General features: G+C 39.6%; 1 protein-coding gene across 7 annotated transcripts in view; it reads right to left on the minus strand.

The window, feature by feature from the left end:
- The window catches only part of lpp (LIM domain containing preferred translocation partner in lipoma), a 192,122-nt gene that overhangs the window by 26,024 nt on the left and 154,092 nt on the right, over positions 1-12,006 (minus strand). For all 7 annotated transcript variants that reach the window (XM_078259864.1, XM_078259861.1, XM_078259863.1 and 4 more), the window contains one exon: positions 7,306-7,475. In XM_078259864.1, coding sequence (XP_078115990.1) covers positions 7,306-7,475 — 170 coding nt within the window. The remainder of the gene's footprint in view (positions 1-7,305; positions 7,476-12,006) is intronic.

A 12,006-nucleotide genomic window follows, 5' to 3' on the forward strand; every position in this document is an offset into this window, starting at 1 on the left:
TATAACAGATTCTACACAGAGTGAGTTTCCTCAGGCACCTGTTGTACCTGTAAGATATATCACATCAAATGTGATACTCTGCCAGAGGGCCTTAGTGAAATCTATTTCACACTTACAGTTTATAACATACGGAATGGAAATATACAATGTAAATATAATTTCGATTCCGACAGGTGCACTAAAAATCTATTTTCCGACAGGTTAGGAAACTAACATTAATCTATTATGCATTTCAAATAAATTAGTTGATAACACTTAACAATAATGTTACATTAATGATCATGAATTCATGCATGAAAAAGCATGAATTCATTAATGTAGTACTTGATGAACTATCGGTAATGTACATGGATTAATAGTATCTCATTCATGACTTAATGCAGGAACAATACGTTAATTAACACATCAATTAAGGTATTTGAATTATCATAATTTCTGATTTATTAATGATGTTCATGTCTTCTTCATATGTAAATCTGTAGTTAAAGTGACAGGCTAAACAAACTGAATTGTAGTGTTGTAATCATGATTAACTAAACATGACTTCTTCATTACTTCATCATGTTTGTGGCCCCTCAAATGAAGTGGTGATCTGCTCCATCTTTAACAATGATGAATAATATATGATGAATAGTGGTATATGCAGCAATCATCTTTGTGACCCCTCAAATAAAAATAAAAATCTTTTCTGGTGTTCAGATACTTAGAAGTTAGTATAAAGTAAAATTAATAAATATCCTACTTGGGTGAGCATTGTTTTTACTGTTTAAGTGCCTCATGTTGTATAAAGCAACTATAAAAACTGCATCTGCAGTATACTGTATTTTGTGTCAATGTAGTGACCTCAGTATTATTTTGCCAACCCACTCCTTTAATTCTTAAAGGGATACTTCACCGATTTAGCATTAACTACTTCCGCATAGCCCATAGGGGGTTGGACTCCGGCATTCTCCGAAATTTCACGAACCAAAACGACTGTCAGCCATCTTGAATCCTCGCATAGCTTAGTGGCTTCTCAGCATCAAAACTTTAGATAGATAGATTTATTCATCCCGAAGGAAATTTTAGAACAACAATTATGTGCATTCAAACTACCGCACACGTGTCCCACTGGGATACATTGGTACAGATCGGAGAATATGCAGGACACTTTATTACAGACGGAATACTCAACACAGCTTCGCCCGCCTGCTATGGAGACCAGCGGTGTTGCTCGCAGCCTCTGGCCGGTGAAGGGACATCATCAGCGGGGAACGTTGAACGAGTTTGCCTGTGGAAAGCTAATGCTAGCCGGTCACCTGTTCCATCAATCCTGCTTGCAAGTGTCCGCTCATCAGACAACAAACTGGACTACATCCAACTTCAACGAAACTCCCAACACGAGTTCAGAGACTGCTGTGTTTTTGTTTTTGTGGAAACAATTGCTGTATCGGACTATCCAGCTACCAGGCCGGCTGCTCTAAGCCGGGTAAGACTAGCTAGTGGAGGTGGGCTGTGTTAACACGGACTGCCTGGTGCAGAAATAGGGGTGCTTGTATCCAACTAACTGCTGGTGGAGTTTGTGACTGTTAAATGCCGACCATTCTACATCCCACGCAACTTTTTATACTCTGTGTTTACAGCCCACCAAGCGCTAATGCTAGTTATATGTGTTAGCTGAACTTTACGGAGCATATCATGTGTGTGCACTAAATGTAGCCTGTTTCGTATGTCGGTTTTATATAATGTCGTTTTTTTCTCACTTGAGCAACGGTGAAAATGTTGTTTCGTGTATATGGTTGAAATGACAATAAAACACACTAAAGTTGAGTTGACTGTCTCACTGTCTGTCTGTAAACGGTAGGCGTGGCTTGGGGGTAGACGCTAAAGCAGCGAAGCAAGTGCATTGTGGGATTTGGTGTCTTTCATCCACATGAGCCAAAAACACATTTTCTGGCTTTTCTCGGCCTAGAAGGCACCAATTTCTAAAAAGAAATTCACATTTCTACTACATAAGTGACCCAATTTAAAGATATATTCATCTTTCCAACGGTGAAATATCCCTTTAATACATTGAGTGTTATGCCACCATTAATCATATCTTATTTATCAATGTTAAGATGGAGCAGATCACCACTTCATTTGAGGGGCCACAAACATGATGCAATAATGAAGAAGTAATGTTTAGTTAATCATGATTACAACACTAAAATTCTTTAGAATATATGTACACTGCTGTGACTGGACAGTTTTTTAAAGAAGACATGAACATCATTAATAAATCACATATCGTGATGATTCAAACACCTTAATTGATGCATTAATTAATGTATTGTTCCTGCATTAAGTCATGAATGAGACACTATTAATACTTGTACATTACTGATAGTTCATCAAGTACTACATTAATGAATTCATGCTTTTTCATACATGAAGTCATGCATTAATTCATAATTCATGTTACATTATTATAAAGTTATCAATTAGTCTTTACTTTTTCTTTATCAGCAAATACATTTTTTTTTTTTAAATCTGTGTTTACACATTTAACACCGAATTAGTCAAAAAGAATCAATCAAGAATACACATTTTAATTTTACTAGATTAATTTTCTGTAATTTAATACATGCAATCTGAATAAAAGGCAACTCCACTAATTTTAAAAATCAAGTTCAGTTGGAAGATGGAAAACAGGGGGTTGATAATACGGGTGCTGCTAATGCTCCTTTGCTCTGAGAGATTCCTAGACTGACTGACTTGAAGTTTTCCCCTCTCTCTGGGATACGACATTTCTCTTCAGAGACTCAATTCTCACATTCATTCTCTAATCATACAGAGGCATATGACCCTGAGGATGGGAATAAAAGAAGAAGAAATTACTTTCATTAAGAAATTCAGATTCCCCCCATCCTTTTGATCTTGTGCCAGAAGAACATTTATGCTGATGAAATGCATAAATAAAGTTCTTAAATTATCCCGTTCCTCTTTAGCGCATGTATCAGAGTTGGAGAACTTCCAGACAAGACAACTATAATCACAGTGAGTGCCTCTGAACAGGACGGATTTAAGAGATGGCCTGCCACTGGTTTAAACGTCATGTAGCTCAAATTCCAGACTTTACCGGTAAAGTGCATATCAATCCATTTCCTGCAAGTAATGTGAAGGAACATTGTATGTATGTGTTCATGTCATATGTTGGAAGAATCAACAATATCAGTGTGTGTTTGAATTTATTTCTTTAGGACCAATAATCATCATTTCAAGATGTTTTCTGAAAAGCAAATACTTTATATATCAGGAGTTATTTTTAAGCTGCCCTGGTCATCAAGATGCTTCATTCCTCATCTGCCAAAAACAAAGCCCTGACCTTCTCATTAACTAGCAAACTGCAAGCTGGTACAACCCAATCATCTCTCTTTAAAGTTTCTTATCTACAATCCGCAAAGTGGAACGCTTGTATTATAGAGGCAAATAACTACCTGACAACATTTGTTTTAGTGTGGCTCCTATCTGTCGCAGGGGGGCTGTAGAAAACCCCCAGACTTTTTCCAAACATAAGCTGTAAATGATCAATTATGTAAAGCACTTTGAATTGCCCTGTTGCTGAAATGTGCTCTACAAATAAAGCTGCCTTGCCTGACTTGCCTTGCCTTCTACTTTGCAAAAGTCTGTAAAAGGGTTGCCAGGACAACACGAAATGCAAACAAGGTCGATTTGGACTCTTTCTATTCTATTTTTAGAATGTTTCATGTTTAATCCATGGGCTTTTAATATTTGAAAAACGTCCCTCAAGCCGAGAAAAGTGATTTAAAAAACCTGTGACGTCAGCACAATATAAAGTCTCTGGGCTGTGCGGGAACTCGTGGGCGGGGCCAGCGGGAGAAACACTACTGAGCATATTCAGTTGGCCACAGGAGTCTGGTAAGCTCACTTCTCTCTTCCTCCACAGCTCCAGATTTGTTTTGTAAATTTTTAAACTAGTAGTTTGTTTTAGCCCCAGCCGACGCTGACTCACGTGACATCACTTGAGGACATTTATCAGACTGGATACAGCTCCCCCTGGAGCCACTAAAGGCTTTACACAACTTTTCTCACATTTGCACCGTAGTCCTCATAAATCCACCGGAGTTTAAAATTCCAACACAAAGAAAGTGAAAAGTAACGGACATACATGCATCTGGCGGAATTGCACCGTTGCAACTTCGGTGGATTTGTGAGTACTATAGTTAACTGCTCCTCAGATCTCTGCAGGGTAAATCCAGACAGCTAGCTAGACTATCTGTCCAATCTGAGTTTTCTGTTGCACGACTAAAACTACTTTTGAACGTACACATGTTCCACCAAAACAAGTTCCTTCCTGAGACTATTTAGCAGAGGCACCGTGGCTCCGGCCGGAGCTTAGCAACACCTAAGACAATTGTGATTGGTTTAAAGAAATGTCAATATATTTTCTGTACTAGCTTCATTTGTACCTGGAGACGCTGACCCACTTACTAATTTGAAGACTGTTTTTACAACACAATACAAATTAAATCCAAAAATCTTGAGTGAAAGTTAGAAACTGTTTCCTCAAACTTCCCTTGAAACGGCTCACTGCATCACACAGCTACTTCCCATCTCAGCTTCCAGGAATGTCCGGAGCCCAGGATATTGCTGACAGTAAGAAACCTTGACTGGACCGATGACAAAACTGAACCATATTCGAATAAAACTGAATGACAGAAACACTTCTGCAAAACTATTTTCTTGTGGTTTTGCAAGATGATGCGTCTTTCCTGACAATATTGTGCCAGGAAATACTTTCATGTGTGTTGCTCAACGTAGCGACAGGAAAATAGGTCACAGTTTTGGAAGAAGGAGTAAAAAAAACACCCACAATTAAAAATAACTACAGAAACCTTCTGGGATATCTCACCGCCAGTCATTTCTTCAGTCTGGTCAACATTTGATCAGAAGAGTGATTTAGAGTAAAAATGAGGAAACAGAAGAGACAGAATCTTCTGTGTTATGTAATCCACAAAGAGAATGAACACCATGTTACATTCTAACATGATTTTAACACTCATTTAATAACTCTAGTGCAAATAAAACCATATCTGACTGCTTATCAGCTGCAACTCCAGATAGTTATGCATTAGCTCACTGAATGATGTGCGAGAAAAAACAATATAATCATCTAATTCACCAAGGAAGAGATTTCAAAAACAAAAATCCTCTATTATAAAAAGACAATGAATACCTTTCTGATCACATTATTCCGTGGGAGCAAATGAATGATCTATCAGGTTGGCCTGGGCCAAAAAGAGTGACGTAGTGGGTAGCCAGGACAAGTTTTGCGCTAGCCTTGTGTATTTGCTGCTCATGACTATCACTAAAGTTGAATCTGAAGCCAAGCTAATTCATTTCATAGCTGCTATTGCTACGATGTCACTGTCAACACTAGAAACCACACCAGCCATGAGTGAGAGTGTGTGTGTGTGTGTGTGTGTGTGTGTGTGTGTGGGGGGGGGTGGGTCCTGCCCCCTTCCCTACTTCCATATTCCTACTAGAGATGTTCAGATACCGATACCAGTATCGGAAAAGCCTCCGATACTGCCTAAAATGCTGGTATGGGTAAGTATTGGGCCGATACCACGTAATTAAGCCCAGAAGAAAATCAACTTTTAAGAAGTTTATTAATGTTCTTTTTCCATTATGACTCACTGTCAAACTAGATAAAAAAACGTTCTGGCATTCATTGTTTGTTTGTGTTCATGTTTCACAAAAGGTTTAACCTGAGCCAGACCATACGATCGCAATCATATCACATCCATACAGGGTTAGTACTGCTATTAAAACCTAATAAAATATATGTATTTTTTTAACACACTGGTAACGGTACTATATACGGTAATTGGTACTCGGTATCAGCCGATACGCAAGTTCGGGTATTGGAGTCGGTATCGGGAAGGAAAAAATGGTATCGGAACGTCTCTACTTCCTACACCCGCCCTTGCTCGGATCACACCCATCTTCAAACTCTGCCTTCATTTTGATCTCAGTGACACACGTAAAGTTTCGTGACATGCAGTGACAAAATCTGTCGGAAAACATTTAAACACCTGGCAAAGTACTCAAATCTACCTCTGTGGTAGTTCCTGCTTCAGTACGTGTCTGGAGGGCCACATAATTGATTTTGGCCACTTGGGCGCAGCATGACAAGCTGTAAACACCACACTGACACATGATCACCTTATAAAGTGGATATGGCCAAAAGTTGAATATATACATCCAGCAGACAGCAACTTAATGTTCATTTAGAGTCACGTTTAAGTCCAATATTCACTCCACTACCTTCAGAGAAAAATATCTGGCTCTCAAGCTGACAGGAACTGCAGAGTCAGGTGATAATTCTCTGGTACAAAAAATTGAGGGTTGCTTCTTGCCTGTACAATTTACGGCATTTGTTGTCTGAGAATCTCTTTTATATCCAAGCAAAATTGGTATTGTAACTGTTTGAAATTTCCCTAACCTAATTGATATCGAATCGCAAATGTAATCAAATCGGGACCTTGTGAATCGAAAAGGTTGGGGAAATCACTGGTGATACCCAGCCCTTCTCCTAGCTGCTGCTCCGTCGCAGTGGTCTCTCCCCCCTTTAGCTCTGGCTGGTTGATGTCAAATGCATCACTTTCTGTGTGCCACAGACACTACAATTCTGGTATACTGAGAAACACAGAGAGCTTTCCCTGGCGGAAATAGGGTTAATCAGCATTGTGTGAACTTTTTTGGTAAGGGCTTGAATATAACGGACGTTCATTTACATGTAAAAGTCTCCCACTCCAGCATTGACATTATTACTAATCGTGTCAGCAATAAGTTGTTAGAGAGCTGACTAGCACCTACCGTTACTGAGCTGATGGTAACTGCTAGTCTGCTAACACATTCAAAGAGCTTACATTTTGATATCAAACACAAGACACTGCACACTTAACAAGACAAATCTTGTTAGTGAAATTGTTCACAGCATCTTCTCATGTCTATGTTCTTCAACAGTATCTGTCATTAAAAGTTGTGTAACTGCAAGAAATCACTTTCAGGGGAAGACACCATTAAAAGACAGTTTCACTGAGTGACCAAAAACAGAACCGAGCCAAAACAAAAAGAGGAAATGAAGATGTGTGTGGTGAGAGGTGGCAACTCGCCGGGTTTTTGATGAAAACATAATGTGGTTGCCTAAAGTGTCAAAAATAAATAAAAATAACACTGAACCTGAAACATGGACACATAAATAACCGGAGTGAGTCAAAACAAGATGGTGAGGCAAAAACAAAAAAAGTGACTTACAATATAGCAAGGCTCACAGTATGCCTTCTTCTCCACAGCGTAGAAAGGCTTGCCACGCAGCTTGCTGCTGCAGGTCATGCAGACGAAGCAGTCGACATGGAAGACCTGGTCCATGGCAGTGCAGCCGGTGCCTTCACCCACTACGTTCTCTCCACAGCTGGCACAGCGCCCTGGGGAGAGGGAGAGGAAGAGGAGGGGAGGCTGAGGACAGATTCAGTAAAAATCCACACATATTCCATCAGGAAACCAACAGCCACATTCCACTCACAGAAAAACACAAGGATCAAAACAAATGATCCAATCATGTAAATTGTTATGTAGGAGAGCTGTGAAGTGTGACTGTCCATGCACTGGCAGATGCTCTGATCATAATAAACAGATAGGGTTGGGTTATATGGAGAAAATCAAATATCCCAATGTTTTTGACCAAATACCTCAATGTTGATATCGCCACGATATTGTAGGGTTGGCTATTGGTGCTTTCACAAAATATTTACACAATGAGATTTGTGATAAATAATCATCAGTTATGTGGATATAATGACTAAGTGGGTAAAGGTAAATAATAGAACAGCTAGAACAGTTGGGTAAGTTCAGAAAACTGAGCCTTTAAAACCAGGAAAAGACAACACTTATGTCATATTACGATATTACGATATCTAAAATCTAAGACGATAGCTAGTCTCATATCACGATATGGATTTATACTGATATATTGCCCTATAAACAGCTTGAGCTGATAGAAAGCATCTTACAGTATGCAGAGAATCTCTCAAACTTTCAGGACAGTGATAATACATCTCAAACCCAACCAGGTCGAATATCTAGAACTACTCTGTTTATTGAATAGTTTAATGATACAAAGACATTTCTGAGGAAAGTAAAGTAGGCCTGTAACTAATGATTATTTCCATGATTATTTATAGGTGATGGCCCAAAGTTGGAGCAAATCTACGGCTCGGTTTGACATAAAACCTTGCTGTTCATCAAAAGGTATAAGCCTGTGTGCACAAAAACATAAGAAGAGAAGTTAACTATGACTCTCACGGTCTATCTCGGTAAGAAACATCCAATCACAGAGCTTAAAATTAGGGATAGACTGATTATAGCCCCTGGCCTATTATTGGGCCGTTTCTTGGCAGTTTGAAGATTATCTGTATCTGCGTTTTATTTGCCTGATAACCGATAAAGTTAATGGATTAAAAAGTGTTCTACTTTGGCTCTGCTACAGCTTTGTGTCTGTCCCTCTGCTTCAGTTTCACTCACCACTGAGTCTGACTTCATGCCCCCCCCCCACAACACTACCTGACTATCTTTTACTGGGTATTATGTAGAAAGTTTCTAATTCTTTAAATGATTGCTTAAAGGTGCACTATGAGTTCCTGCATGGTTTCAGCGTGATTTCATTTTTGTCTCAAATGGTAGTCATCTCTCCTTGATCCGCTAGCTGCCTGGTCCCTGAACACACCGTGACAAAGCCCGGTCTCAAGAGACAACACAGGGGTCGTAAACGTCAAACAAACACGAGAGGCACATGATAGGCACCAAAATACAACAAACCACGTTCCAGCCAATCATAGACAAGATGGTTGGGGGAGGGGTGGGGCTTAGTGACAGTCAGTCATGACAGTTACAGAAACATGGGGGGAGGGGCGAGCTTGCTCTGTTTTGTTTGGTATTTACTTGGAACGTCAACAGCAGTGACGTCATGCAGGAACTCATAGTGCTCCTTTAAAGCATTTAAACTACTTTTAGTGTCGGAATTTGTAACATTCCAAAATCTTAATTTTGACTTAAAGATTTTCATTTTCAAACCAATGGGGTTGTTTAATTAGCCAAAACAAGTTTCCAAGTGTATTCCGGGTCTTATTTTACCACTCAAATGGATAACCTTTTAATCTACAACATACTGAGCACAACTTCTGGATGCCCAAGGAGACATCTTCGAGCTTCAGCTTGTTTTGTCTGATCAACAATCCAAAACCCAAATGTATTCAACAATTAAATAAAGAGAGGAGAAAAGCAGCAAATCTTAAGTTGATTGAAACTGAGTTATTGATCATTCTTGCTTGATAAATGGGTTAAGGCCTAACTGACTATTGCTGATGAACTTTCTGCTGATAAATCAATTGTTTTAGACCTAGAATCAGTTTAAGGTGTTTTGCTACTTGTCTTCATTTATTGCTGTTCATCTCTGTCTGACTAGGAGTTGTTCAACCACAGGATCCATAGGCTGAGCTGTTGCCCATGCATCCACTCATACTACCTTGTTCCAAAAATCTGGAGCTATCCCTTTAAATGCTTCATTTCCTGATGTCAGAAGTGCCTAATCTTCATTTCTGTTTCAAACAGTGGATAAGGAAGGATTAAATACTATAATTATGGCACATTAAAGAAACTATACACATCACCAAAGTGTGACATGGGCGACATCTATTTAAAAAAGAAAATCAGGCTTTAAATGATAAAAAAGAAAACTTTAGAAGTACAACTAAGTCTTTGTAAAAGGGGCACAAGTGAACTGATATTATTGCGCCAGAAAGCGCCTGGTTGCATATTGCGGGACATGGCATTTGGATATCTTTAATTGAGTTGGAGATATCTTTAATTGAGTTTAAGATGTCCTCGACTCAATGCAAGTTATCTTCAACCCAATTAATAACACTGTCAATTTAATTACTGGTATCTTACAATAATAGGGTTTAAAAAGATATCTGAGAATGTTTTATTTTTTAAACATCTGAGGACAGATGCAATCTCTCAGAGGAAGTATGATACAGTATATTTAATTAATTCAAGTTCAGTTGTATGGAACATTTTTTGTTCCTTTTCATTTTTTGCTTCATCTGAAGGCTGATTTGGGGCGATGATTGACACTCTGTATGTTCTGAACAGAGCAGTTCAAGCGTGTTACAGACAGAGGCGAGACACTAACTGGGGGAGATAGAGTATCTGATGCTTGCATTTTCACAGTTCCACTCGCTGTTTTTCGTATCAAAAAATTCAAACGGAGTGTAAAGGGGAATCTGTCTCAGGTATCAGCACAAAGTTTGGAAGTCATATGTTGCTGAGATCAAATATCTCTTGACTGCGAGGCCCGCTAATGGTATTCTAATCTCAGATAACTCATTATCTTATTGTCAGCCTCTGTGGAAACTGAGAAAAGTTGCTTAACGAATGACTGGATCCACAACTTTTCCAGTAAGATTTCATAATCCTTATTGAAACACGGATGATTGTGGCTTCTTTTACAAAGAGATTAATCGTTTACTGACTGGGGAACACATTAAGAAAAAAAAGGCCTGACAGATTCCTGTTGAAGACATTTAGCTGTTAACAATTTGAGTTCCTATCACAGCAGCATTTTGTACGTTAATTTAGCAACTGCTGTCATCCACGACATATAGCGCAGACAAGTTTTCATAAAAACCTGCTATTGGTTTTCATCTGTTCCCACAGCTCTATACACACCTCAATTACGGCTGTGTTACCTACTGTACAGAGAGGCAGATTAAACAAACTAGTGAAGGCACGTCTCGGGGGGACATGTGGGTGTCAGCGGAATCACAAGCAGGGTAATCACTTCAGAGAGCCAGAGGGAAAGAGAAAGGGAGAGAGAGCGAGCGGGAGACAGAGACGGCGCATGCCGAGCCTGTTAGTGGCTTCAGATCACAGGCCATCTTCAGTGAGTGGATGAGAATGCCAAACACGTCCCACAGGGCTCCCACTTTATATAGCGAGAAGGAAACCTCTCGGAAATCCTTCTCCTTTTGACAGTCTGTGATTGCGACGGCCCTCAGGAGCTATTTGTGCGCGACTGAGTGTACAGTTTTACTCAAACGCACACACAAACTCGCACTCGCACACACACAAAGAAAAAAAAATCTCTTTGCACCAGACATGCCACACATGTAGACGAGTACATACAAACCCTGACACATGTATCATATAGTGCATGCATAGCCACAGACATGTCATGCCATACTGCGTGCACACATCAGCAGCCCACATATGAACTGATCATGACATGATCATGTAACTAAGAGCAGCAGATCTGAGGCTGTTTACAGTTGGCCCTTGAAACTACTGTATGCTTTTTTACTTCTAAATATGACCCAAAATATAAAAGGACTGCTTCATATTAAGATAGGTACGCTCAATTATGGAAATAATCACAATTATTTTGGTCGATATTGAAGTCACAATTACTCATTAACTTTTGGAAAGATGTTGCATTTATTGAATTAAAAATAACAGTGACAACGGAATTTGCTCGCCCCTTCTTGCTCACCAAACGCTGCTTCTTTCCCTCCGCCATCTTCCCTGGCGCTCATTTTTAAACAGCACCACAAACAGGACCTCGCTTGGCTGAGTGAGTTGAGCCTTCGGGAGGGGCGAAAGTGCCCGTGTCATTCAGAACGCAAGACAAAAAGAGAGTTTACTAGAAAAACATAATGTGCAAAATAATAATTTTTTTTTAATTTTGTGATTGTTGGGAGCCGAAGTCGAAATCACGTCAAAATTTGATGAAGTGCACAGCCTTTTAATAAGACTCTAAAAGCACACAGACTGCATGATAAAACTGGCACGTCATTGGTGCCTGGTTAGCTCACCTGGTAGAGCGCGCGTCCATATATAGAGGTTTACTCCTCGACGCAGCAGCTGCGGGTTTGACTCCGACCTGCGGCCCTTTGCTGCATG

Source organism: Sander vitreus, chromosome 9 (genome assembly GCF_031162955.1).
Source record: "Sander vitreus isolate 19-12246 chromosome 9, sanVit1, whole genome shotgun sequence".
Taxonomy (NCBI): Eukaryota; Metazoa; Chordata; class Actinopteri; order Perciformes; family Percidae; genus Sander; species Sander vitreus.